The following is a 25,609-nucleotide window of genomic DNA, read 5'->3' on the forward strand; positions in this document are numbered from 1 at the left end:
TAGTGTGGAGAAGATTAGAAATCCTACACAAATCAGTGAAAACAAAACCATTTCATTTCTGTTAGCAGCTACCACTGCCACTGAGACCCTTGCAACATGGCATTTCCCAGCAAGCTATAAACAAACAGGACACTGGCATGTAGTAAATAAGTTTTTGTTTTTTCCCCCAGACAAAAAAAAACCCAACAATAGTGAGACCTGCACTGCTCATGGTTCACAGGAAATGCTTACTGTGTCACCACTAGTCTGAGGGCTGTATGAGGTCACAAGTTACACGGAAGAAAGACTAAATCACATGCAGCAGTTTCTATTCAAAACCTTTTTGATAAAGTTCTGTTGGGAAAAAAATAGTTCCTTGTAAGTAAAACAAAAGATCTGACATGGGAATAAGAATTTAGCTTCTATTTTCACCCATCAGAAATTATCACCTAGAGATTTGCTTGTATTCTTGAATAACCAAAAAACAACCAAAGAGAAATAACCATCACCAAGTATATGTGTACTAACAAAAAGCCATTGTGTTTTGCAAATACTATGCACTCTGCACTATTGTCCTTTAATTAAATACTGAATTTTGCTCAATATTGGCAACCATCCTTTAGTTACGTTTTCCATGGCAGTTCTTACAGACCTTGTTTTTGTGATTGTAACAACAAACAGTACCGGGACAAGCTCAATAAATAAATATTTGTCCTAACCTAACTGCAAAAATATTTTTCAAGAGTGTCTCAAGGTATAAAAAGCCCTATGGTCTGCACAGCTTTTCACTGGAAGAGGGTTTTACAGAGCAGTGTCCACTTCATTAGTTTCTTCCTATTTCAGACAGTTTGTATAAAGAATGGGGCTTTGGAGAGAACGATGCGACTACTTTAAATAAAAAAGGGTTTTATATTCCTTACCTTAGCATTACAAATATTGCCCAATACAAAGTTGCCACTCATTCAGTTTTTCCCCAAAGACAGTGGACTACAGAGGTTGCCAAAAGATTGAATGCTCAACCCAGTGAGCATTATTTTCACTATGAACCTTTATCAGAAACATTAAATGGACTATACTTCTCTACTCCTCGTACTAAACCTACTTGTAACATTCCTGGAAAGCAGATGGGACAATCTCAGAAGGTTTAGGGTTCAAAATAGACTCTGAACTACCTTCCAGGTTTCCCTCACCTGGGAGCAGTCATCTCCTGTGGTCTGCTACGCTGGATGTGCTCAGTGGAGGGATACAGGACGGTTCCTACCTGTACTGGCAACTACAGAGGTGGTCTTTCCCACTATTCACCCCTGGATTCCCATCCTCCCCATGAATGATTCTCTCTTTTCTTCTCAGTTGATTCTCTGTTCTCTTAATTCCCCCACACCTAATGACAGTCCCCATCTATCCGATTCATTCTGTGTTGCTCCACTGCTGTGTCCCACTATTGATTCTCCCCTCAATGCAGGAGGCTGCTCCAAATCTCAGAATCCCTTTGGTCTGTAAAAGCGACATCACTACTAGCAGCAAGTGGACTGGCTTGGAGCCAGGCAGAGGGCACAGCATTCTCTAGCCAGCCTACTACCCGTTCTACTCAGAGATCCCTACTGGCAAGAAGGTTATACTACAACAAGAGGTCATGGGACACTGGCCAGGGAAGCCTTGAAAATTCTAGGCCAGTCCTAGCTAAAATAGGAATACCTAACAGCTGTGTTAGTAAAGTCAGCTCAGAAAGCAGAAACAAGTTTGCTGGTTAGCTTGAGGAACTGTGGTCATGTTACTTTCCACCTTGTATGCATTACATTGGTAGCACAGAAAATGGCAGATTAAGAACTGGAACTCCAATATGAAGTCAAAATCCCTTATTTTGCCTATATTTGAGACCTCAGACCTTGGCTTGATGGGATGAGCTCTGATACCATTGACCCCTTATGGATCACAGCACCTGAGGCTGCTGGTGGACCCTAGCGGGTGAAAATCACTTCCTCTTGACATGGAGCCTCCCTTCAAACAAACACATAAAAAGGTTACGAAGTTATTTTCCTTGGAAAACTGGAAGGTGTTCAGATATCATGGAGATGGGCACTGCATAAGGAATTACTGGGCCTTCACCATTCCCCCTTCTTTCTTGTTTTCATCACTGCTCCCCTTTTTGTCTAAAAATTTGAGAGAGCAGTATTTCCATCAGTATAATTTTAAGTTCATGTCCATCTGTGTATTGTACTGCAGTACCGTGCTCAAAGCACCAGCCAACCTCAGTCTAATATACCTTTTATCTTATTCTCTTGCTTGTGCTCTATATGGTACACACACATGCACGCACAATTATTCAGAACTATACTGATTGTGTAATGATTGTGTTTGTTGCATTCAGGAAAAACATTCCTCTGTTTTGGTCTTTTCATAAGGCCGGAATGGAATGCTAGCATATACACATCATGGCAGAGCGTACTGGGACAATCTGCGTCTTCCAGTGTATTTGAAATGCATTTACCACATTTTTTATGCTGCCACAATAAGTATAAATAAAATAATGTTCGACAAAAGCTTTTGTCTGAATACAAGAGGAACGAACAAGGAAGAAAAAAAAATTTCCATTGTAAGCTAACTTCTTTAGAGATGCTGGAAAATTGTCAGGGTTCAGGTTCCTTCAAAGTTGGATTTGAGCGAGTAACGCATTTTTAAGTTGGCAACAGTTTCAAGGAACTTGAAGGACAAACTGATTGTCTGTTTTTATCGTTACCAACAGGTTTTACTGGATTCCATTTGTTGCTTGAGTATGGGATACACATTGAGCTGTGCTCCAGAGTTTTAAAATAGAAAATAATGAAAGTCTTCTCTCTGAAATAAGATGCTTGGACAACTAAACTGGCAATAAAATATAAAGCTCTTAATATACCCACTTCAGCAGTTCAAATACAGAAGTATTATTGCCCTGTAGATACTTTTAAGCACAGAACATCCTGACTAGTAGCCCCAATAGCTTAACAATGCATCTGAAAAAATGCATCCTTCATGCTGTTGCCATGTTTTTTGTTTGCTCAGTCCAGTAACTAGTTCAACCTCCTGCTCTCTCCCTCCCTTTCCCGCCTCTTTTCTAATATTTGGCAATAGTGGGAGTAATGTGCACTTGCATATTCTGACAATAGTTTGACAATAACAGCTATTTTGTGTTGTTTCCTTGATATGATACATTCTGAAACAGTACTTCTAGACAAGAAAACATTGGCAAAGATTGAGGGGGGAAGTGACATAGGAGGGAAACTAGAATAAATGGGATGGGAGGTCAAAAGCCACTAAAGGGGAGACAGAAAAGTACAAAAGGATCTCATTTAGATGAATATTGGTGTTTTGAGTTACTGACTATAGGGTAACAGTGAAACTACATATGAAGTGCTGTCCAATGACAAAGTAAAACTAAAAACTGGAGGAATCTCTTATTTTCTTATTGAAGTTCTTATGTCTAGGTGTTATAGCAATAGGTAAATACTTCAGACAAAAGGGTGATAATTTTTAAGTTGATATTTCTATGGATGATTTCCATTTTCTGGTTTTGTATTTATATAAAGTTACTGGCTACCTAAGACTACTATATTATTAGCAATCATTTCTGCTGCTGAAGGCAAAGCATGAGGAGGAGGAGCAAAGATCCTGATTATGGAAATGCAGTATATTCCAAAAGGTATTAATTGCTATTTTAGCTCATTAGAACATAAAAGAGCACAAATGCTTAACCAGTTTCTATGTTTTTCAAGTTACCAACAATTATATCCTTGCCAAACACATGTTCAATACTCTGGGTATTACTGATCTTTAAAACAAGTTAATTTATGTCCAGTGAAGGGTGCTAGATTAAATGAAACCAGAAACTGAACCCTGTACATGACCACTCATCAGCAAGCACGCCTTTCCCACACCACACGAGCTAACCCATCCTAAACTATGGGCAAGAAGAAACCACACTGCAAGAGGTTATCGAGTCCCCATGCCCACTGGTAAAACTATTTCATTGAGGTTCTCCGAATAAGTTGTGCACAACCCATCTCTTCTGGCTCTGAAAGTAAACCGTTTTAAGCAAGAGTTCCTCCTTTCCCCATCATGAGCAAAGGCTCTGAAATCGGTAGCTATGACAGTAATAATCAGTTTGTACTCTGGTGTATAATGAGCTGAAACAGGTGAGAAATTAAATGTAATTCTACCTTCTAGCTTGTTAACCCAGAGTGATTGACAAGTTCCTTTAGAGCTTCCAGCAAGAGCAGCAGGAGGATCTAAAGAAGATTAACTCCGGATACACTTAAAACAAAAGATCCCTGAAAGCAGACAGACCTCCCTCCCTCCAAGAGGTGTAGGTTGCATGCTCCATGACATACAAGTTACACCTATACAAACCCAAGATGAAGTTCATAACCTAGGTCTAATTAGCCCTAGAAGGCACAGGAGACTGCAACTTTTCTGAACGTGTCAGCAACAGGCATATACACAAGGACCTAAAGGTCATATACAGAAGCACAAGGAGTATACAGTGCACATTGGTTTACAACTGCTCAGGTGCATATATGCTTATGTGAATGCAGCAGTCAGTACACTCCTTTCCTGCACTGTAATCTATGCCTCTCTCTTGTAAGGGATGTAATTAAAATGCATAAACTGTGCATGATGCCCCACTTATACGCCACATGTGTTATGTAACACTGCAGTACTTAGCTGTTCTGTCTCACTGCAAGATTAGATATCAATTACAGTGACATGTGTTGCCTGCAGATATGCAGCATTCCAGTTTACCCAAAGCTCACTAGCGTTTCTTGTCACAATTTCACATATAGAAACAGGAGCGTTTCAGTTAAGGATATAATTTAATAAGCTAGAACACATGAAAACCATATTTATAATGTAAAAGCTTACAGTCCATAATATGAAGTCTTTTATTTACAACAGATCTTTTTTGTTGCACTGATTAACATATTATTGTCCCTCAATAGGATTATACACTTTTCATTGGAGAAAATTTTAAAGCGAAGTCATCTCTTCAATATAACTACCCTTTCAGTAGTAAGGACTTTAAACTGTATGCAACTAGAAACACTAAATTTACCTGAGAGGTCATATTAGATTATCAGTGATGAATGAAAGCCAATGATTGCTCAGTGGAAACTAGTGCAGATCATTTAGGACATGCTTGAAAGTTTTACGTTTGCCAAAGCCTCTCCAAGTGGATTCAGAATGGTTTTCCTTAAAGAATGAGCAGGTAACACCTGAGATCCTCAGTTACATGAAGCATTCATTTTTTAATTAGATATAACATTCTCTCACATTTACAGTGTCTTCCTTTCTAAAAGGATAACCAAATTTGTGAACCACACAAAAAATACCAATACTAATGCAGCCACTGTTCAAATGGAAGGCAACCACCCAGCACAATAGGAAGTGAGTGTAGAGTGAAGGGGATGTTTTGGCCAAGCACATTAGAGTTAAAAACAGTCCTATGAAGACCTCTCTCTTTGCCGGGCAATTATGACCCCTCTTTTTTCAGATCTCATCTGACAGACCCATGCACAAAGACAGGACAAATCTGACTGTTTTGGGGGGGATAGGACAAATACGTTTCAAATGTCAACATGACATTCAACTATTTACTGCCTGCCAAGCAAGTTACCTGGCCTGCACTTAGTCTTGGATACACTGACCAAACGATATACATAAACCAAGGATGAAGAGGGAGAGGAAGCAAACTGAGGGTAGGTCTACACTTAAAAACCCCCCCAAAAAACAAAAAAACCAAACAAACAAGCTGCAGCTGCTGCAGCGCTTTATTGAAGACACTACTATGCCCATGGGAGAGCTTCTCCTGTTGGCATAGTTAAGCCACCTCTGTGAGAGGTGGTAGCTATGTTGATGGGAGAAGCTGTCCTGTCAGAACAGTGCTGTCTACACAGGGAGTTAGTTATATACCTATGTATTTATACTGATATAAAATTTGTAACGTAGACCTGGCCTGAGTGGAGCCTATAGCAGGAGTTTAGTAAAGGCACAGGTAGGCATGTCATTTATTCCTTTTATTACTTAATATTTACAAGGAAACTAAAAGAGACCAGATTTTATTTTCACCCTCAGGGCGTATACATTGGTCAGACCAGGCATCCAGCATACATAAATGCCCGATCACATAGCAGCCAGTCTTTGAAGGAGTGACATACCATACCCATTAGACAAACATCCCCCACACACTTCTTGGGGAGTTGAAAATCATATTTGGAATCCTGGTTGAAGAGCGACTGTAAAATGCCACCTTTTTATTGAATGCAGTGTTGTTGTAGTCATGTTGGTCCCAGGACATTAGAGACAGACAAGGTGAGTGAGGTAGTCTCTAGCTCTGGGTAAGCTTGAAAACTTGTCTCTCTAACCAACAGCAGTTGGCCCAACAAAAGATATTACCTCATCCAACTTCTCTCTCTGACCTTCTTACTGAAGATCTTTCCCCTCTGTATTTAGAGTACTGCTTATTTTAGAGCCAACACAGCTAAGAGGGAATGAGATAGAATCTGATACCTAAGAAAAAATAAAAATTAATTGGTCACACTTGTGCAATCTCAGTGAAGGCCTGGCACTGCACAGGTATTACTAAAGCCATTACGAGTTGCACAAGTGTAACTAAGGGCCTCGTTTAGCATTTTTGTTATTGGTGAGACACATGAGAAGGAAGAACCCAAGCCCAGCTGGACTCAGAGCCCAGAACAAATCTGAAAAGCTGGCAGCTAGAAAGTATGTTTTCATTTGCAAGATGAGCAAGTTTGATATGAAAACAGCGAAAGAGAGAACCTCAGTGTTTCAGTTCGGGGTTAGCTGCACCTTTGACGCGGTTTCCAGTTTCACTAAGTAAAACCCCTTCAGATGTCAGGGCCCTTCGCCTGGGATCCCAGAATTGTCCAACTTAGATCAAGTCTTAGGAGCTATAGCCCCTTATGTACCAGCTGTGTTGCTCAGCAGGCTCAAATAGGTTCAACAGCCTGAAAGTCTTCCTTGTGGGAACTGTGACCAGTAGGAGAACAGAGTAACCCAAGCCAGCCTTTTAAAACAAAGTACTGTTTAATTTCTATAGCAGGAACAAAGCACACCAAAAAAGGGGGCGGGAATTTAAACAGATATCTATGATTAAGTAAAGGTGGGTATAGTCTAAGCCTAGCTTCTCCTAGGCACCCCCACTTCTAAGATTGGGTTCAGTCTACTTCCCCCACAGTCCTTGTCTCTTCCCCCTTGTGCTTCAAGTGTATCACATTTTTAATTACTCCAGAGATCTTTGCTTCATTTTAACACCTGATGGCCTCCTGAAATTATCAACTGGGATCTCACCCTGGGGTTACCAACCACCATATGTGGCTCAAAGGCTTTTCACTCTGAACAACAGATGCTAGTCCAATAAAAGACCTCACCCACCTTGTCTCTCTAATATCCTAGGACTGACATGGCTACAATTACACTGCACTGAATACTTCTCCACATGGTCAGAGGTAAATTCAAGGGGAGGACACCTGCATTGTCCTAATAAGTATCAGTAAATGGAGCCATCTGAAACCATTGTCCGGCTTCCTGCAGAGATGCAAGTAACTCCTGCTGAAACTGAGTCCCCACAGAGCAAACACACAATATCTATATTATAGACATCTCCTACACCCTTTACACCCAAAATACCATTTGTCAACTAGAATGCATCAAGCTAGGGAAAAAGGTGGTGTCAAAGAGTGACCCTAGAACTAAGGGTTAAAGGCTGAGTTGATTCTCCATGGATTCAAACCCTTAGACCATTCAACCTATTCAATTTTGAAAGGCCTTCTGCTTTTTATTTTAAAAAAGTAACCTACCAAATTGTCATTGCTACTTGTAATATACATTTATGAAAATTTCACTGTCAATGGTCATCACGCTGCAGAATCAACTTGTCTTTTCTAAAAGCCTTAGGACTACTAGGTTATTTAGAATAGGGATAAACACATGGATATTGGCCCAATGATTTTCTGTCCTAATTGTACTACCAGGATGCTCTACTGACTAAAGAAGGCACCAAACAAAACCAAAACAAAGAACACACACTCAGAAATTTGGTATTTAAATTTATTTTTGCAGATGTAGACATTCTAGGTGTATCAATCCTTTTAACCCACTATTCAAAGTGGATTTGAAAAAAAAAAAAAAAAAAAAAAAAAAAAAGAGGAAGTTCTAAAATAATAAGCCCCTAAAAAGAAAGTACATCTTTCTATGAGTTGCCTTTATTGCACTTAATGCCCCATATAGCTACATCAAGGGATACAAAAATTCTATTGCTGCTTTTCCTATTATCTTAGGCAAATGAACTGTTGGTTTTAGTTTGGATGCATGGTTTACCCCTTACACCATCACTCCAGGAAAGCACTACAGTACATTGGTTAATTGAAATGTACTGTGAATGGACTGCTATATGCACTAATGGTGGTAAAAGGGCTATCATGTGTAGCATTTAAATTCAACTGATAAATAGTTTTTGTTTTGCTGTCTTTTGCAAACAGTTCTCCCTTTCAAGCTATCAAGCATATTCTGCCACAGTCCTTGGCTGTCTGCCTGCCCTTGGAAGTAGAACCCACATTAAAGCAAAGTAAGGCCTCGTCTACACTAGAAAGCTGTGTCAATGATAGTTATATCAGTGATTAAAAAAGCGCTATAATTAGAGCACTCCAGCCTGTCCATACAGCACTCATTTTATCGCCAAAACGCGTCCGTCCACACTTCTTGTAGTATTATAGAATCATAGAATATTAGAGTTGGAAGGGACCTCAGGAGGTCATCTAGTCCAACCCCCTGCTCAAAGCAGGACTAACCTCAGCTATATCATCCCAACCAGGGCTTTGTCAAGCCTCAGCTTAAAAACCTCTAAGGATGGAGATTCCACCACCTCCCTAGGTAACCCATTCCAGTGCTTCACCACCCTCCTAGTAAAAAACTTTTTCCTAATGTCCAACCTAGACCTCCCGCCCTGCAACTGAGACCGTTGCTCCTTGTTCTGTCATCTGCCACCACCGAGAACAGCCTAGCCCCATCCTCTCTGGAACCCCCTTTCAGGTAGTTAAAGGCTGCTATCAAATCCCCCCTCACTCTTCTCTTTTGCAGACTAAACAAGCCCAGTTCCCTCAGCCTCTCCTCATAAGTCCTGTGCTCCAGCCCCCTAATCATTTTGGTTGCCCTCCGCTGCACTCTCTCCAACTTGTCCACATCCTTTTTGTAGTAGGGGGCCCAAACCTGGACACAATATTCTAAATGCGGCCTCACCAATGCCGAATAGAGGGGAATAATCACTTCCCGTGACCTGCTGGCAATGCCCCTCCTAATGCAGCCCAATATGCCATTAGCCTTCTTGACAACCAGGGCACACTGCTGACTCATATCCAACTTTTTATCCACTGTAAACCCCAGGTCCTTTTCTGCAGAGCTGCTGCCCAGCTCGTCGGTCCCCAGTCTATAGCTGTGCATGGGATTCTTCCTTCCTAAGTGGAGGACTCTGCACTTCTCCTTGTTGAACCTCATTAGATTTCTTTTGGCCCAATCCTCCAGTTTGTTTAGGTCACTCTGTATCCTATCCCTACCTTCCAGGGTATCTACCACTCCCCCAGCTTAGTGTCGTCCGCAAACTTGCTGAGGGTGCAATCTACCCCATCCTCCAGATCATTAATAAAGATGTTGAACAAAACCAGCCCCAGGACCGACCCCTGGGGAACTCCGCTTGTGACCGGTTGCCAGCTTGACATGGAGCCATTGATCACTACTCGTTGAGCCCTATGCTCTAGCCAGTTCTGTATCCATTCTCTATCCATCGACAGTAAGAGCAGTGCATCGGGGGCAGCTATCCCACCGTGCAACTTGGCACCTTCTGCTACTATGAATTGTGGGATGGGGAAGAGGAGCGCCAAGCAACATGAGTGCTGGCTCAATGCCCCATGGTGCATTACATTTCTGTACTTGCAGTCATTACATTGCTGCAAATTGTGCCATTTTTCTAACAGCTCCCTGCCATTTCCTGCACGCCCGCCACTTGAATCCAAAAAGATGGATCCCACGCTACTTTCCATGGCTACTTTCAGCATTCTGAAAACATCACGGCTGATCATGCAGTATATCATGAGCGCCGAGTCGGAACAGGAATCCAAGGACCCTGACCTGCTGAGTGACATGCAGACAAACAGCACCGCATTATTGCTGTCATTCAAGGAACATCTGCACATGGTGAACCGGCGCTTCTGGGCACATAAGACAAGCACTGACTGGTGGGATCACATCATTATGCAGGTCTGGGACGATGAGCAGGGCCTACAGAACTTTCGAATGCACAAAGCCACCTTTGTGGAACTCTGTCCAGGCTGGTCCTGCCCTGCGGCGCAAGGACACCAGAAAGAGACATGCCCTCTCAGTGAAGCACATGGTGATCACCATGTGGAAGCTGGCAACTCCAGACTGCTACCGGTTGGTTGCTAATCAGTTTGGAGTTGTCAAGTCCACCATTGTGGCTGTGTTATCACAAGTGTGCAGGGCCATTAATCACATTGTGCTGCAAAAGACTGACATGCTGGGCTATGTGCATGAAATAGTAGAAGGATTTGCAGCAATGGGATTCCCTAACTGTGACAGGGCAATAGATGGCATGCATCCCAGTTTTGGCCCCAGACTATCTCACGACAGCGTATATCAATAGAAATGGGTACTTCTCTATGGTACTGCAGGGGCTTGTGGATCACTGATATCACGGATATCAACAAGGGTTGGTCAGGAAAGGTGCATGATGCTTGTATCTTCAGGAACACTGGGCTGTACCGAAAGCTACAAGTAGGCACTTTTTTCCCCAGACCAAAAGATTCCAATTGCGGATGTTGAGATGCCCATGATACTTGGAGACCCAGCATACCCACTAATGCCATGGCTCATGAAGCCTTACACAGGCAATCTGGAGAGCAGCAAGGAGCATTTCAATAACAGGCTGAGCAGGTGTTGAATGATTGTTGAAGGTGCGTTTGGCAGGTTAAAAGCACGCCAGAGATGCCTTTATGGCAGGTTGGACTTAAATGAGGACAACATTCCTGTGGTTATTGCCGCCTGCTGTGTGCTCCATAATTTATATGAAGCTAAGGGTGAAAAGTTTGCCCCTGGGTGGACTGCAGAGGTGGAATGCCTTCCATCTGCATATGAGCAGCCAGATGACAGAGATATTAGAGACACGCAACAGGGGACCATATGCATAAGGGAGGCATTAAGGACCCATTCTCAGGACGCATAAGGTGTGTTTTTTGAAACAGCACTGAGACATTGCATCAGGGGTAGGTGAAAATGTCATGTGCAACACAGAAATAAAGAGTGGATATTGTTCTCAGAACTGATTTTTATTAAACACAAACAAAAAAGCCTGAAGTGGCAAAAGTAGCTGGGGGGGAGAGAAGGGATGGGGGCAGTGCCAGCTATGACAGTTGCACGTAAGTCCAGCTGTTCCCATAGCTGTCTGAAAGGGTGGAATGAAGGGGGTAGCGAGACACTCTGAGTTTGGAAGGCATGTATTAGAGGAGTTGAGGGAGTGCAGGGAAAGAAATTCTGTTGCTGCTGAAGGTGGGAGGGGGGCGGTGGCAGCGAGCTTGCATTAACTGTGTCTGCAATGATACTATTGTTTTTAGGAGCTGTTTCTGCTCCTCCATGGACTTGATCAATGCAGTCATGCACCGCAAAAATTCATTTTTGGTTCCCCTTCCGTTCCTGTCTCTCCATCTTTTGAGATGCTGACATTAATTATGCTCTGAGGCATCCAAAAGAGGAGGGCTTGGAGACAGTTTCTGAACATGTGGTACGCGTACCCCCACAGGCAGGGCATACCTGGCGAAAAACCCAGTGAAGGGAAGCAAGTAGCAAGTGGGGGGGGTGGGGGCCCAGCTGGCCCACAGTGTGATTTGCCCCAAGCCCGAACTCCCCTAGGGACAGCCATAAGGAGCACTATTATCCACTCTTGTGAGGTATGAGCAGGCACAAGCAGCCCACAAGTTCCCACCTATGTGAGGAGAACACCACGTGACCCCACCATCAGGACATAGTGAGTGGCTGATGTTGACCTTTGCTCCAATATGGAGGAAGGGGAGGAGGAAGGAGGGAAGAAACAGCAGGGGGTTTTGTGATCTGCCACAGCCACACAGCATTGCAGAACTTAGAACTCTGCTGCTTTATGAGAAACACAGTCGTCCAGCGGTATTTCTGTATTTCTCAGAGTGGAAAACTGAGTGTTGGGATACTTATTAAAATTTTCAGGAGTTGGGGGTACTTGCTACCTAGAAGGTTGAGAAACACTGCCTCAGAGGACAGGAGGAGTTCCTGGAACATCTCCTCCTTGCTTCTCTCGGGTTGTTTCCTTATCAGCCGGAGGCAGTTGGCTAATGTAGGGGCCTTGGGTGCAAAGGTAACATCTGCATTATTGTAAGTGCCTTATCAGTATACATGAATCACTATGAAACACACCTCATTCTCACTGTCCACGTGCACAGAGTACAGCTCCTTGATCAGCCTAGAAATGGTGAGTTTGGGGGTAGGGTGGGATGGAGGGACAAGACCATTCAAGTAGGCTGACGTTGTGGGTGGCTGGGTGTTCGCTTTGGGCATGAGGACAGGTGCATAGGGAAAACAAAATTTCAAATTCTGCCACCAGTCTCCATAAGCAGGGGTCATAGAAGTCGATAACTTGCTCCCTAGAGTCAGCAAGGATGCCTCTCCTCCCCGCCAGTTGCTTCAAACCGAATCCCTATGCTGCACGACGGTGCACTGCTTTGGTTCTCACTCAAGTGATTGCCAACTGGCATGGGAAAGTGACCTACAACGGGGGCAGAAACACAGCTGCTCTGCCAAGGAATCTGAGGCAGAGAAGCAGGGAGTACCTCCAAGAAAGTTTCCTAGAGACCACACCAGTGGATACCCACGAAACCTCAGCATGCATTAATGTGCGTCTCAGTCATAGTGCCTAGGTGAGCAAGGGAGTGGGAAAGCACATGCAAACTGCTACGCCTTTGCATCTCTCTCTCTCAACTACCTGTATGTTTTAGCCAAGCTAATGACTCCCCATGGCTCCTGTACACAAATATCAGCTTCCAATCACTTACCAGAGTTCCCTACTCCTGCGTCCAGGGCGTGTGAGCTCCAGAGCTGGGGCTGGCTGTAGCTTTCTGGGGTCGAGAACAGCTCCTGACTCCCAACCTCTGCAACCGAACTGCTGCCCAAATCCAGGTCATCCTCCATCGATTACCTCACTGGGGTTGAGTCTGGTGGCCGCAGAGGTGTCTACAGGCATCTTGGGGGTGGATGTGGGGTCACCCCTGAGGATGGCTTCCAGCTCTTTGTAGAAGCAGCAGCTCATTGGCTCCACACCAGAGTGACTGCCTCCTTGGCCTTCTGGTAGCTCTGCCGCAGCTCCTTGATTTTAGCTCGGCACTGCAGGATGTCCCACTCATAGCCCTTCTCTGTCATGGCACAAGAAATCTGGCCATCGGTATCAAAGTTACTTTGCCTAGAGTGGAGCTGGGACGTGCAGCCATGCAGGCTGATTCTCCCCAAATGCTGATCAGGTCCAGCAGCTCTGGTATGCTCCAAGTGGGAAACCATTTGCTGTGTGGAGCTGCAAGCTCTCCATACCGACCAAGCAGGAAGAGGAACAACAATTTCAAAACTGCTCACGACTTTCCAAGAGGAGGGACAGGTGGCTGCAGAGCAGCAGAGTGCAAACAGATGTCCAGAGAGGTCAGGATTGGAATTGTGTGACATTTCCAGAGGCCATTTACCACAGCAAACATACAGCAGTGCCTACACTAGCGCTTTTGCGATAGAAGTTGGGTGAAAATAGCTCTATGCCTCTCGTCAAAGTAGTTTTATATTGTCGACAAAAGGGTCAGTGTAGTGTGTACACCAGGACAGTTTTGTCGACAAAAGTTAGAGGTAGAGCTCAAACCTAACAGTAAAGGTCTTGTAAGACAGTTTTTTTGTTTGGTTTTTTTTTTTGTTTTTTGTTTTGTTTTTTTTGTTGTGGAAAAGTTTGAAGGGGGATGTGACAGGTTCAGATAGAGCAACACTAAGCTAACTGAAACGTATTCCAAGAATGGTCTTTCTAAAAAAGTGTAAATGGTTTAATTGTTTTTGTATTAAGTACTGATTTGTTATAATCTAGGATTTTAAAAGGAACTTCAACTATGTATATTTTGAATTAAGAGGCTTTAAAAAACAAAACATTTCACAAGTAGCATAACTTACTAGAAAAAAAAGGTCAGTTCTCCCATTCACCTGTTTTTGGTGGTCAGTGGAGAAAGTTAACCTTTTTTTTTTTTTTTTTAAAAAAAGGTAAGTTATATATTTCTTCACTAAGGTAACATCCAATTTGAAATTAATCTTTCTGGCCGTTCTGCCCATAATTAAGATCTACAATGGGATAAAAGGCATAAATTCCTAATTCCGCCACCCTTCACTGAGTAACACTTACTTGCACTAGTCTCATTTTAGTAAGCCTATTCACCCAAGTAAGGGAATCAGGAGGGAGCTAGTTTCCGAAATGTACAAGTGCAGCAAGAAGTACCGCAGGTTTAAAAGCGCATTAAACCTCAGCCAAACTGGGGCTGTTAGCAGGTGTGTTTGTTGTACACTGCTTGTCATTGAACAAAGATGGTTTTTGGCATTGATGTTTTATTCTGAACAGTAGCAGGGCATCGCAGTCTAGTTTCAGATGGACAGTCATGTTACCATCGGTTCCCAATTTTTGAACATCAGTGTAAGTCAAGCAAGCTAAGCATATCTTCGTGTTGTAAAGGCCTTGGCATTGGGACATACATTCCCGGCTTTGTGACAACAGAATTGCAGAAAAATTTGTTAAAATGGTCTTTTACAAAGTGTGCTGATTCTGTCGGGGAGTGGGGGTGGGAGGGAGGGAGGAGGAGAAAGGATAAACTGACTCTGCAATTTAAGATTTCTTTGGTCACTACAGTTAACTGTTCAGCTACTGGATGGACTTAAAACAAAAAATAAGCACTGCGGTAATCAAGACAACTAAATGATCTACTGGACCTAGTACAATTCAGTTATGCACCACTGGCACGACAGTGCAATGCAAAACAAAAAAATCTATTTGAAACAGATGAAGCACTTTAAATGGAATATTCTTAAACTATGTCTAATCTACAGATGGATATAATTGTAATTATATTTAAATCTCACCATGTGACCCATGTAAGACAGAGCTGGTATGCCTGTTATTAGTCTTCCTTGCCAAGAAACGTCTGGCTTAGTAAGCCACTATGCCTGACTTTCCAAATCAGGAAACAGAGCGAACCTATCCAGCATAACTAACTTTTGCCCATCATAAACAATCTGATTTCTGCATAGCAAAGGCATTTTGTACTGTTCATCTTAAAGCCTAGAGTTGCTGTTATTTTAGAGTACTAATTATATTTATAACAAGAGGGGGGGAAACTGGTTTCTGCATTTCCAGTTACTAAGTGGAAGTAAAATGTTATATTATACTGGGCTGGCTCAGAAGAGGATCAGCCCATGAAAAAAATGCTGTTGGAAGAGCAAGATTAAATGTGTTCATTTTACAACTAAAAGGACACAAGTGGTCTTGCAATTTACATAATTTTCTGGAGTCTAAAACTGAAAATTTCCTTAAAGAAACATTTTTTTCCTTTATTAGAAGGGTACACAGATCACATTTGTGAAGAAATAAAGAGCACCAGACAATACATTAGAAGTTATTTAGACAGTTGTTTTTGCATTGAGGTTAGTCCTGCTTTGAGCAGCGGGTTGGACTAGATGACCTCCTGAGGTTCCTTCCAACTCTAATATTCTAGGATTTTCAGAAACATGTAGGTTACCATTTGAGCCTCTGCCCTTACAACAGGTTTAGTCTGTCAAATGATTGATATTTCATGGGTGGGGGGTGGTGTGTGTGTATTGAGCAAAGGGAATAAATGTCATACATCAAATTTAATGGGGCATCTAAGATCAAAGTGACGTTTGCAATCCTAGATTTAGAATGAAAGTTAGGGAGATTTTCCAGGGCTTAACAAGGCAGGTGAGATTGTTAGCAAGACAGGGGGACAATAAAAATTATACAGAAAACAGACTAAGTCCTTAAGGCAGCGCATCTAATCAAATAGATCTTTGTACAAATGCTGATGCAAACTTTACCCCTTTGTGTATGTCTGGAAAGGACTTTCGCAGCATGGGCAATACTATAGACATTAAAAAACTAACATAAGCTTAAGCACTGAGATGGAGAGTCTCAGGTTGTAACTGACCAAAGACTTGAGGTAGAGATCCTGGGACCCAGAGATGAAGGAGTATCTCGAAGACTGAAAGAGAAAAATTGTTTTCTAGGAGTGTAAACTATCTTATTGTAACTAAGTCTAAACTACCTAGTTAGCTGATCTTCTACTCTGAAAAATTAAGCTGAGTGATGCAAGTCAGTCTTTTCTTTTAATAGGATTCTCACTAAACCTTGTTTTAAGTCAGACCAATCAGGGCTTAGAATGTCTCAGGTACTTGCCTCACAGGATGTCCTGGAAGTAAGGTGCTTGGGCAGAAGGGCATGATTAAAAGAAATCCCAAAAAAGTGTGTCACTAAGAGCTGCTGGTATAAGATAAACCGGACAGTTAAAAGGACACAGAACAGAGTCAAAGGAAATGCAGATGAAGTCAACCTTGACAATTCTTCTCTAAGCAAGCTTTTAAACATTAAACAAACTGGAAAAGTGGGGATCTGGTGTTTTGGCAGCAGCCATGCTGTTAGTTTCAGAAACTGGATCGCTGGCTTTCAGTCCCATTTTCCCAAACCTATTAAGCGTGTGCAAGAAAACAGCCCTCTAGGAGCCCGAGACCAGTTCACTAAAGTGTCCCCAAAACAGTTTCTCCAAACATTGTTTAGTTATCCAAAGGTACATAAAAAGAAGAAAGATTAAACACAACAAGTTTACATGCAGCTGATCTCACCTAAACTTTATCCTTTCATTGCATGTTCTGGTAAACTCCACGTAGCCCAGCTATCTCCATCTCTGGGCTGCAACAGAGACCACCCTCCTGCAGTTCTCTCCCCTCCCCCTTCCAACCAGCTGCTACCTTTTCACTCCATCCTCCCACCTCCCCAGGCAGGGGTTTTTAAACTATTTAGCATTTGATATTAGACTCTGGCCTTGGAAAAATATGCCTGTTAAACTGGAAACAGGCAAGTAGGCAAGTTCCAATTAATAACTTACTCATTGTTCTCTTAAAGACCCTTGGCATTGTTCCTAGAGATGTTGTAGCTCCGCCATGGTTGCCTTTCTTGTTTGCTTCCCCCTATTAGCCTCCTGTTTTAATTCCAAGCAGCAGAGCAAAAGATTTCATGCAGATATACATAAAGTATTCCCATAAAAAAACCCCACAGATCTTTCTATTTTTCCATACCTTCTAGTAATTAAGTATTACCCCAAACCTTCCACAATACGCAGACTAAATAGGTGCAACCCCAGAGTTCAGTTGCAGCTCTCACATGATTGGTGTGCACACTACATCACACTGAAAGGGGCAGATCTGATGGGTGGACCAGGATTGCTCTAGCTCTTCCCTTCGCTTCTGAGGAATGGGAGGCTTAACAGGTGAGATTAGAAGTTGATTCCCTTCCTCTGGATACAGAGTCTGGGGTCTCTCTCTCTCTGCTGGACACTGCTTGTGGTGGGTAATTGCATGGGTCAGGGACTGGCTTCTCTCCCTGCCCAGTGCTTTCAACACCTCTTATCCCCTGTGAGCTAGGCACTTTTGATTGGCTCAGCCATGTGGCAGTGGAAAAATGGAGCTCTCTATCCTGCAGAAAACCACCCAGAGCCTGTCTCTTTTTGATGCTCCAAGCTCACAGCTAATACCCTCCCACAAACGCACCGTATCGGACCAGTGCACATCTGGGCATGGGTAGGCTGTCTAGGCCTGCAAGGAGTCTCCCTCGCATGTTTATGGGGTATCTACTTCTGAAACTACTCCTCTGACCCAGCCTCCCACTGCTGGTCTGGGTCTTACATACAGACTAGGCAGGCATTTTCCATTTCTCAGTCTCTACCATAGTGTCACAGTTCTGAAGCTCCCAAAATGGCTCAGGGACTACATAGGAGGTGGGGGAGAGGGGAAGAATTCAGTAAGAAATTATAAACGGAAGATATGGTTCCATACTAACAGTGACAGAAGAGCAGAAATCACCACTCAAAATGAAACTTGCTTGAAAATTTTCCTCTTCACCCACAAAAAAAAGAGATGAAGCAACAGGAGCTGGGCAATAATTTTTCTTAAGTTAGCTTCTTAATACCTAACTAATTGCATATAGCATAGAAGTGTGAATGGAATAGACAAGCTTTAGAAGTTTGCTCTTAAGATCTGTATATGACATGACTTTACCTTACCTAGGGAGGTGGTGGAATCTCTATCTTTAGAAGTTTTTAAGCTGTGGCTTAACAAAGTCCTGGCTGGGATGATTTAGCTGAGGTTAGTCCTGCTTTGAGCAGGGGGTTGGACTAGATGACCTCTGAGGTCCCTTCCAACTCTAATACTCTGTGTCCTAGATTTGTCCAGGCTTCTTGTACAGACCATGAAATTTAGCTCAACTAGATTCTTCAACCCTTGTATTAGAGAGTGTATTGTCATGTGCAACTGTATTAAAAAGTTAGAACAAGGAAAATAATTCACCTGTCTCCTGATTAAGATTTTCAAATCAGTCTAGAGGATTTAGAAAACTTTAATTGTAATGGAAAATATGCCCACATCCCCTGCACTGCTTGAAATTCAGCCTCCCTTTAAAAAAATATATTTTGAAGATTAGTTCTTTCAGGAAAGAGAGTGGACTGTTCTCTACAGGTGAAAGGGAAGCAGCTGACTTTATAATGAAGAGTTTAAGTATCTAGGGGTCTTGTTCATGAGTGATAGTAAGCAGAAGGATGAGACTGACCAGCGGTTTGGTGCGGCGACAGCAGCGATATGGGCCCTGTACCGATCTGTGGTGATGAAACCATGAGCTGAGTTTTCGTATGAAGCTCTCAGTTTACAGGTCAATCTACATTCCCATCCTCACCTACAGTCATGAACTTTGGATAATAATGACCGAAAAGGACACGATCAAGGGTTCAAGTGGTGGAAGTGAGGTTTCTCTGCAGAGTGGCTGGGCTTATTTTCCAAGATAGGGTGAGGGGCTCGGCTGCTCGGGAGAGGCTCAAAGTAAAGCTCTCAATCCCGAGGAGTAGCAGGAGTCATCTGAGGTGGTTTGGGCACCTGATAAGGATGTCCCGTGGTAGGCTTCCTTTAGAACTCTACAGAGCACATCCCACTGGGAGAAGTTCCCAGTGGCCAACCCAGGACACACTAGAGAGACTGTATTCCCTTGACTGGCTTGGGAATGCCTGGGAATCCCCCAGGAGGGGCTGTTGCAGAGGAAAAGGTGGCCTGGTTCTCCCTACTCTCTGTGCTGCTGCAGAGACCCTCACCAGGAAAAGCAGCATAAGGGGAAAGAAGATTTGAGTTAGACAGGCTTCAGGAACATGAAGCCAGCTCAAGTCCTCCCATTACCTTCAGCTGAAAGTCTGGCCATCTATGACTGGTGACTCTGAAGCTCAGGCTCAAAAAGTAATTATGAAAACGCAGCACTTTGTGAAGCTATTTTCTGTATGAGCGTGGTGGCTGTGGGAAAGCCACATCAAGGATCCCAAACTTAGTGGCACTGGCACTTTGCTTGATAGGCAGGTAAAGTAGATGCAAGTCTATTGTCTACATAAGTCTGCAGGATCTGAAATCCCAAAGAATTCTATTTGTATACCTCTTTGGAATCCTTGGTTGAAAAAAGTACTTTCAGAGAGGGAATCTGATGCTTTTAACATTACACAGACCCCTCCCTAAGAAAATAAGAAATCACAGATCATGTCCCAGCTATTGATTTTGTCAAGTTATGATAAAAATTAGATTCACAGTAAGAACACAATTAATTTGATCCTTGGCAGTATGCATAGCAACATTAAAATTGACACTTCAGAGGGCATGAATTAGTCAACTAAAAAAGTGATGCGTGTGAATGTTTCACAGTGCTATTAACAGTTGCCTCAGATGCACAGTTTATAGTATGATACTTACCACCACCTGAGATGTATTAGTGGAATAAACTGCCATACCCTTTAGGGTCTTGGCCTATTGAGAAAGTTAATGCCTATAAGTCTATTTAGATCTTTTATTCAAAGAAGTTTTTCTATTCTGAACAACCCCCCCCCCAAATAGTGAAAGAACTAAAGAGAAGGAAACCAAAGAGCTTTCATTTTTTCTCCTTAGCTCCCAAATCTCTATTTTACATGAAGAATTTTTACTCAGGACAGTAATAAAAGCCTAATTCATTATTTATATTTGAAAATAAAGTTAAGGAGCCCAGGTTATCATGAGCAGCAGATGGACTGGAGGGGTGGGGAGAAGGCCAGAGCCATGACTTGACAACATCTTTCTGAAGTTTGTGCATCTATTATCCAAAGCACACTAAAGGGAATATAAAAAGATGCCCCTTTATTTCAATGGGCTTTGGCTCAGGCCCAAGAACTTCATAACGAAATAGTAAGGCAGGAGAAAAAACAGACAGACATTTGATCACTGTTTCACAATTAGATTTGAATTTCTCCAACAATGAGCTTGTATTACTGCCCCATGCATCTTTTTCATTTCAATAGTTTTGCCTGTGCCTGGGCTGTAAGATCCTTTGAGTAGGGAATCACAGATCTGTAGGTTTACGAAGTACTCAGCATGCTATTAGCATACTCTCATTATACTTAAATTGACAAAAGCAGACCAGAAGACAAAAAGGCTGTTCTACATGTAAAAAAACTGAAATAAGTGCAGTGCTTTCCACGGTACACGAGACATTTGAGACAAAAATAACCTATTGTATTCTGCTTGATTTGGTTCAGCCTCTATTAGAATCAAAGCACTGCATTTAGTTTCCTGAAATACTATTGCTTCATTTCACTGCCTGAGAAAAAAAAATGTTCAGAGGTAAGTCTGAAACACAAAAACGTGAATATTTAATGTGAAAATGGCTAATGTTTACAATAAGTGGCCATTTCCTCCCCCATGACAATATAATGTCAGACAGCCACTTGAACAGGAGATACATAAAAAGTTAGAGCATGAATATCAAAACTTGAAATATCAAAGACCCACTGGGCAGTGTCACCTGAAATGGGTACCCCCTTATTCACCACATTAGAGAAGGACGGACTAGAGTGACATTTGTCTTTCTATAGGGAAACATTCTTACATAGAATAGTTAAAACTGTTCACTTCAACCTTAAGAATTCACTTGTTTCCTTTTCTAAAAGGAAGAGTAATACATTTAATAATTTATGCTGCTTTAGAAAGAGGGAGAGTGTCAACAACAGAAATGGTCCAATCAGTTCTCTGCTTATTAACTATTCATAGAATACTCAGTAGCTTGGGGAAAAGCCTTTGAAATACAATAAAGGCTTGGTGGACCATTTACCATATTAATTATAAAGTCTATGTTACAGTTGCAAATGACTGAAATTTCAACTTTTAGAGCCATTGCTGAAATGTCACTACTCAATTGCAATGTTACAAATTTGTCACATTAAAAATAATTAAACAAATTACAAGATAATTTTCTTGCCATGAAAAGGCCTTTGGAGTTTTCCTGATTTCATAGGCATACAAATTTTATCTTTTAAGAAAGTGGTGAATATGAAGAAAATGGTGAATACTTGAATTAGCAAACCCAACAAACCATTTATGTCTATTAGGGAAATATATGCATAATGTGGCCATTTTCTAAAGATTTGAAAAGTGTTGGTAACAAAAGGTCATGCATGTTAACAGTTTCTCATTTTTGTCTGGTATTATGGACCAATTACTTTCTAGTTTTTAAAAAAATCAAAAAAGTAAGTTACAGCAAAGCAGCATCAAAACTGCAAACCCTATTTTATGCCTTTCAAATAATTTCAGTGGCGTGGTAGATATACTGTAGGAACTGTTTCAACTGAAGGCATATTCATATCATATGGGTTAAACTCTGGAAGAGAGCTGATCATGAACCACCACATTTGTAAAGAATGGTAGAGAACCTTAGGGTTTGTCTAGATGCTGCATTTATGTTTGTAAACCTAACATGGTGATCAACCGGGTCATTAAGCACCGTAGAGAAATACCCATTTTATAAGCAGACATGATGCAGGGGGCACATGTGGCAATTGATTGACTCCAATACCATTTGGGACCCCCATCTCCTGAGCATTACTATGCTTTATAAAAAATTTAGTGCAGCAGTACCCTATGTATGGCATCGAACACAACAGCCCCAGCAGTTTATCTCCCTTATGCTGAATTAATTGGCTATGGACCAGTAACATTTGTGAATGGCTAGCATCCAGACGGCAGCAGTGACCCACTTCAACAGGTATGGCATGCTGCTGCTGCAGCTCTAGGGCTGCTTCAGCACAGATCTCCAAAAGGTCGCTTTCACCATCCTGAAATCCGCTCACCGCTACTTGGTCATGCCAGCTATGCAGAATGAGCCTTTCCTGTCAATTGATGCCGGGCTTCCCAAGCCCAGAAACAGCACTGCGTGAAGTTGCTCCAGGAAGAGCTCTGTTGTAGCAGTTGCTTGGTCTCATCCTCCTCGCTGAAACTGCTGGAGAAGCCACTGCTGCTGCTACACCATCTGCTTGGTGATACAGCAGGCAAAGTCTAGACTGAAGCTACTCAGCTTAAAGAGGTCAAATAAAGCCCTCTATGTATTTGTTGGCTGCATCACTGTGCTTGCAACCACAACAATTAAAAAATTTTACTAGCCAACCCAGGAAAAAAGGAAGGATGTGATTGAGAGAATGGAATCATGGATTTTTTTTTTTTTTTAAACTTTACCTCACATCCCAGAATTCCACAGGTTTCTGCTATACTTCCCACAATAGAGGAGAAAAATCCCAGAATGCACAATGCTCAGCAACAAAGTAAAGGATCATGGAATACCTTCCCAGACTGTCATGCGCTTAGTATGCAACAAGCCCCTACTGCATGTACACAATGATATGAATTGAAAGAGGGTAGAGCCATCCTGAGTGGATGCTATTAGTACGGCTTCTGTGTAGTACACCAAACAGCAGGTGTGAACTGAATGCATGCTAAACCCTCCCCCTTCCTGTGCACATAGACAAAGCCTTAGTTCTTCTTCAGCCTCAGAGACAATTGTTTACTGTTGAGAGCAGGCATAAGTACTAGATGTTTCAGATAGGACATAGAAAGGCCTGACTATATCCCAAAAAGCTTGTGATGTGATGCAGAGTCAGGAAGCAGACAACAGGGAGTAGATAGGTTCAGGAAACAAGGAAGAGGGTAACATGGTTACTCAATTCCAGCATGTGATACTGAAGTGTTTATTCTAAAATAATTAATGCCTTGCCCCTACCTTTGGTTGTAGAGTCCTGTCCTTTAACAAGACCAGCAATTGTTTGGGAAACTGGCACAAGCACTTCCTTAATATGCAAGATGCAGAGTTGTCTATGTTCATTTTAATTCTCATTTTTCTTCTATATACAAGGCACTTTGGACTGCAGCAAGGATGCCCAAAGTTGTTCTGTCCATTTAGGACTTCTCATTGGTCAGTAACAAGTGATCTTATGGACATCCTGTACCAATAACCATGACCCAATTAAAAGATCAACAAGTTGGCTGCTAATTACAACCTAGTTTTAAAGCATGCCAATAGTTTAGATCAGCAACTTTACCTGAGCAAATAGAAAACTTGTGTAGTAAACATTAGCCATTGAGCATTACTTCAGAGCTACACAGCTTCATGCAGACTACGGATCCATTCCACCTTCATTTGAGAGTTTTCAGCAAATTGAAAGAGTTTAACTTTTTGAATGTTATATGTGAGGTTGAACTGGCTATTATATGTTTAAAGAGCCAAAGCAAGAGCGTTACTGATTTTCACATAAGATTAAAAAAGCTCACTAGCAACTCACTCAAAGTAGAAGAACATAGGATATTACATAGATCAATGATTAGTATCAAAGCCAATCCATACAATAGTCTCAATATTTTCTTGGGCATGGTAACCTGATTACATTTCCAAGTTTTTGTATCAAAACTACTGAAAACAAAATTGTACCCGAAGTGAGCTGACAATACTTGTCCAATATGTTAAAATGGATAGTTGAGTATATTCTGATGTCATTTCTTTTAAAAATACTTGGGGAAAAAACTTCACACATTTGAAAATACATAGTACAAATATATAAAACCTGTCAACTTAGAATATCAAAATACTTGGCGCTTTTTCCTCAGATATCTGTAAGAGGTAACCCTCTGAAACAACAAGCATAACCCATTATATAGATGGTAAATGCAAGTTCAAGGCATTTAACATTTTGCACAAGGTCTCACAATGAGACAGTAGCAGAGGCAAGCATAGAACTCAAGTGTTCCAATTAGCAGCCCACTGCTCTAGCTGTATCATTTCTTCCTACAGAATTAGCCAAAAGAACATTAACAAGTAATGGCTTTATGTTTAAAACAGTATATTAAACATATGAAAAAAATGTACTTACCAATTTGTAACAATACTGGGGTTACTAATGCTGTCTCCATGGCGTAACAGAATTCCCTGCCAAACATTACTGCACCATGCATCACCCACAGGCGTACTGGTATCCGGTTTATGGATCCCTCGCTAATCGTCTCCTCCCTACTTGCATTCTCTTTGTTTGCTGGTTTCTGAAGCTCTGTCACAGGTAGCTCTTGAACTTGCATAGATTCTGAGTCAGCATTCTGGGGGGCCATTTTCATTACCATAAAAATATATATTTATTATATCTCTATAAATAATACTATCATATCTAAGAGGTCTTCTCTTTCAGCTTCTGTTGTGTTTCTCATGCAAGTAATGCTTATATTCCTCTTGTACAGATCTTGTACAGGTATTTTACAACAACTTCTCATGTAGGTATGAAACAAAGAACAGGAAGCTATTTAGGAAGAATTTCAACATATGGCTTGCTAGTTTACTGTGAATTAGAGTTAAAAATCCATAATTGCCATTCAGTTAATACCAGTTTCATAATTATTATTGACGAGGTGCTGAAGTTGTTATTCTTGCTACACACAGGTGGAAAGGCGACACAAAAAGGTGCTCCACTGGTAATCCCCATCGAGTGGCTGATTAATCTGCAATAAAGAACAATAAAATGCAAGCCATTAGATATCCAAGCAACGGATTTCAAGCTGCCATCCGTTTTTTGAATATATACAGTAAATAAACTTTTCTTAACTATCAGCATCCCTGCCCAATAAAGGGCTTTTTATCCCAAAGCACTTTAAACAGTTAAACTTCACACCACACCCCATTAAAATGCAGCAGCTGTTTAAACTGCAGTGTTACAGTACAGTTAGGGCATAAGGTGAAGGTTATTTAAATTGAATTGCAGGAGAAAAATCTAGGCAAAGTGTAATTACTGTATTTAGGCTTTAGCCAGAGTACCAGGAACAAAAGACTCAGTAATTCACAAGTTCTTTAGGGAACTCAAACTTTAGGTTCCATTTAAGAGATGTCACATGA

At 41.8% G+C, this 25,609-nt stretch overlaps 1 protein-coding gene across 5 annotated transcripts in view; it reads right to left on the reverse strand.

Moving 5' to 3' along the window:
• The window catches only part of SLC45A4 (solute carrier family 45 member 4), a 129,391-nt gene that overhangs the window by 19,378 nt on the left and 84,404 nt on the right, over window positions 1–25,609 (reverse strand). For all 5 annotated transcript variants that reach the window (XM_067558335.1, XM_067558330.1, XM_067558331.1 and 2 more), the window contains one exon: window positions 24,603–25,218. In XM_067558335.1, coding sequence (XP_067414436.1) covers window positions 24,603–24,846 — 244 coding nt within the window. In that variant the 5' untranslated portion in view covers window positions 24,847–25,218. The remainder of the gene's footprint in view (window positions 1–24,602; window positions 25,219–25,609) is intronic.

This window comes from Emydura macquarii, unplaced genomic scaffold (assembly GCF_026122565.2).
Source record: "Emydura macquarii macquarii isolate MOO-44397 ecotype Brisbane River unplaced genomic scaffold, CSIRO-AGI_Emac_v2 contig_1947, whole genome shotgun sequence".
Taxonomy (NCBI): domain Eukaryota; kingdom Metazoa; phylum Chordata; order Testudines; family Chelidae; genus Emydura; species Emydura macquarii.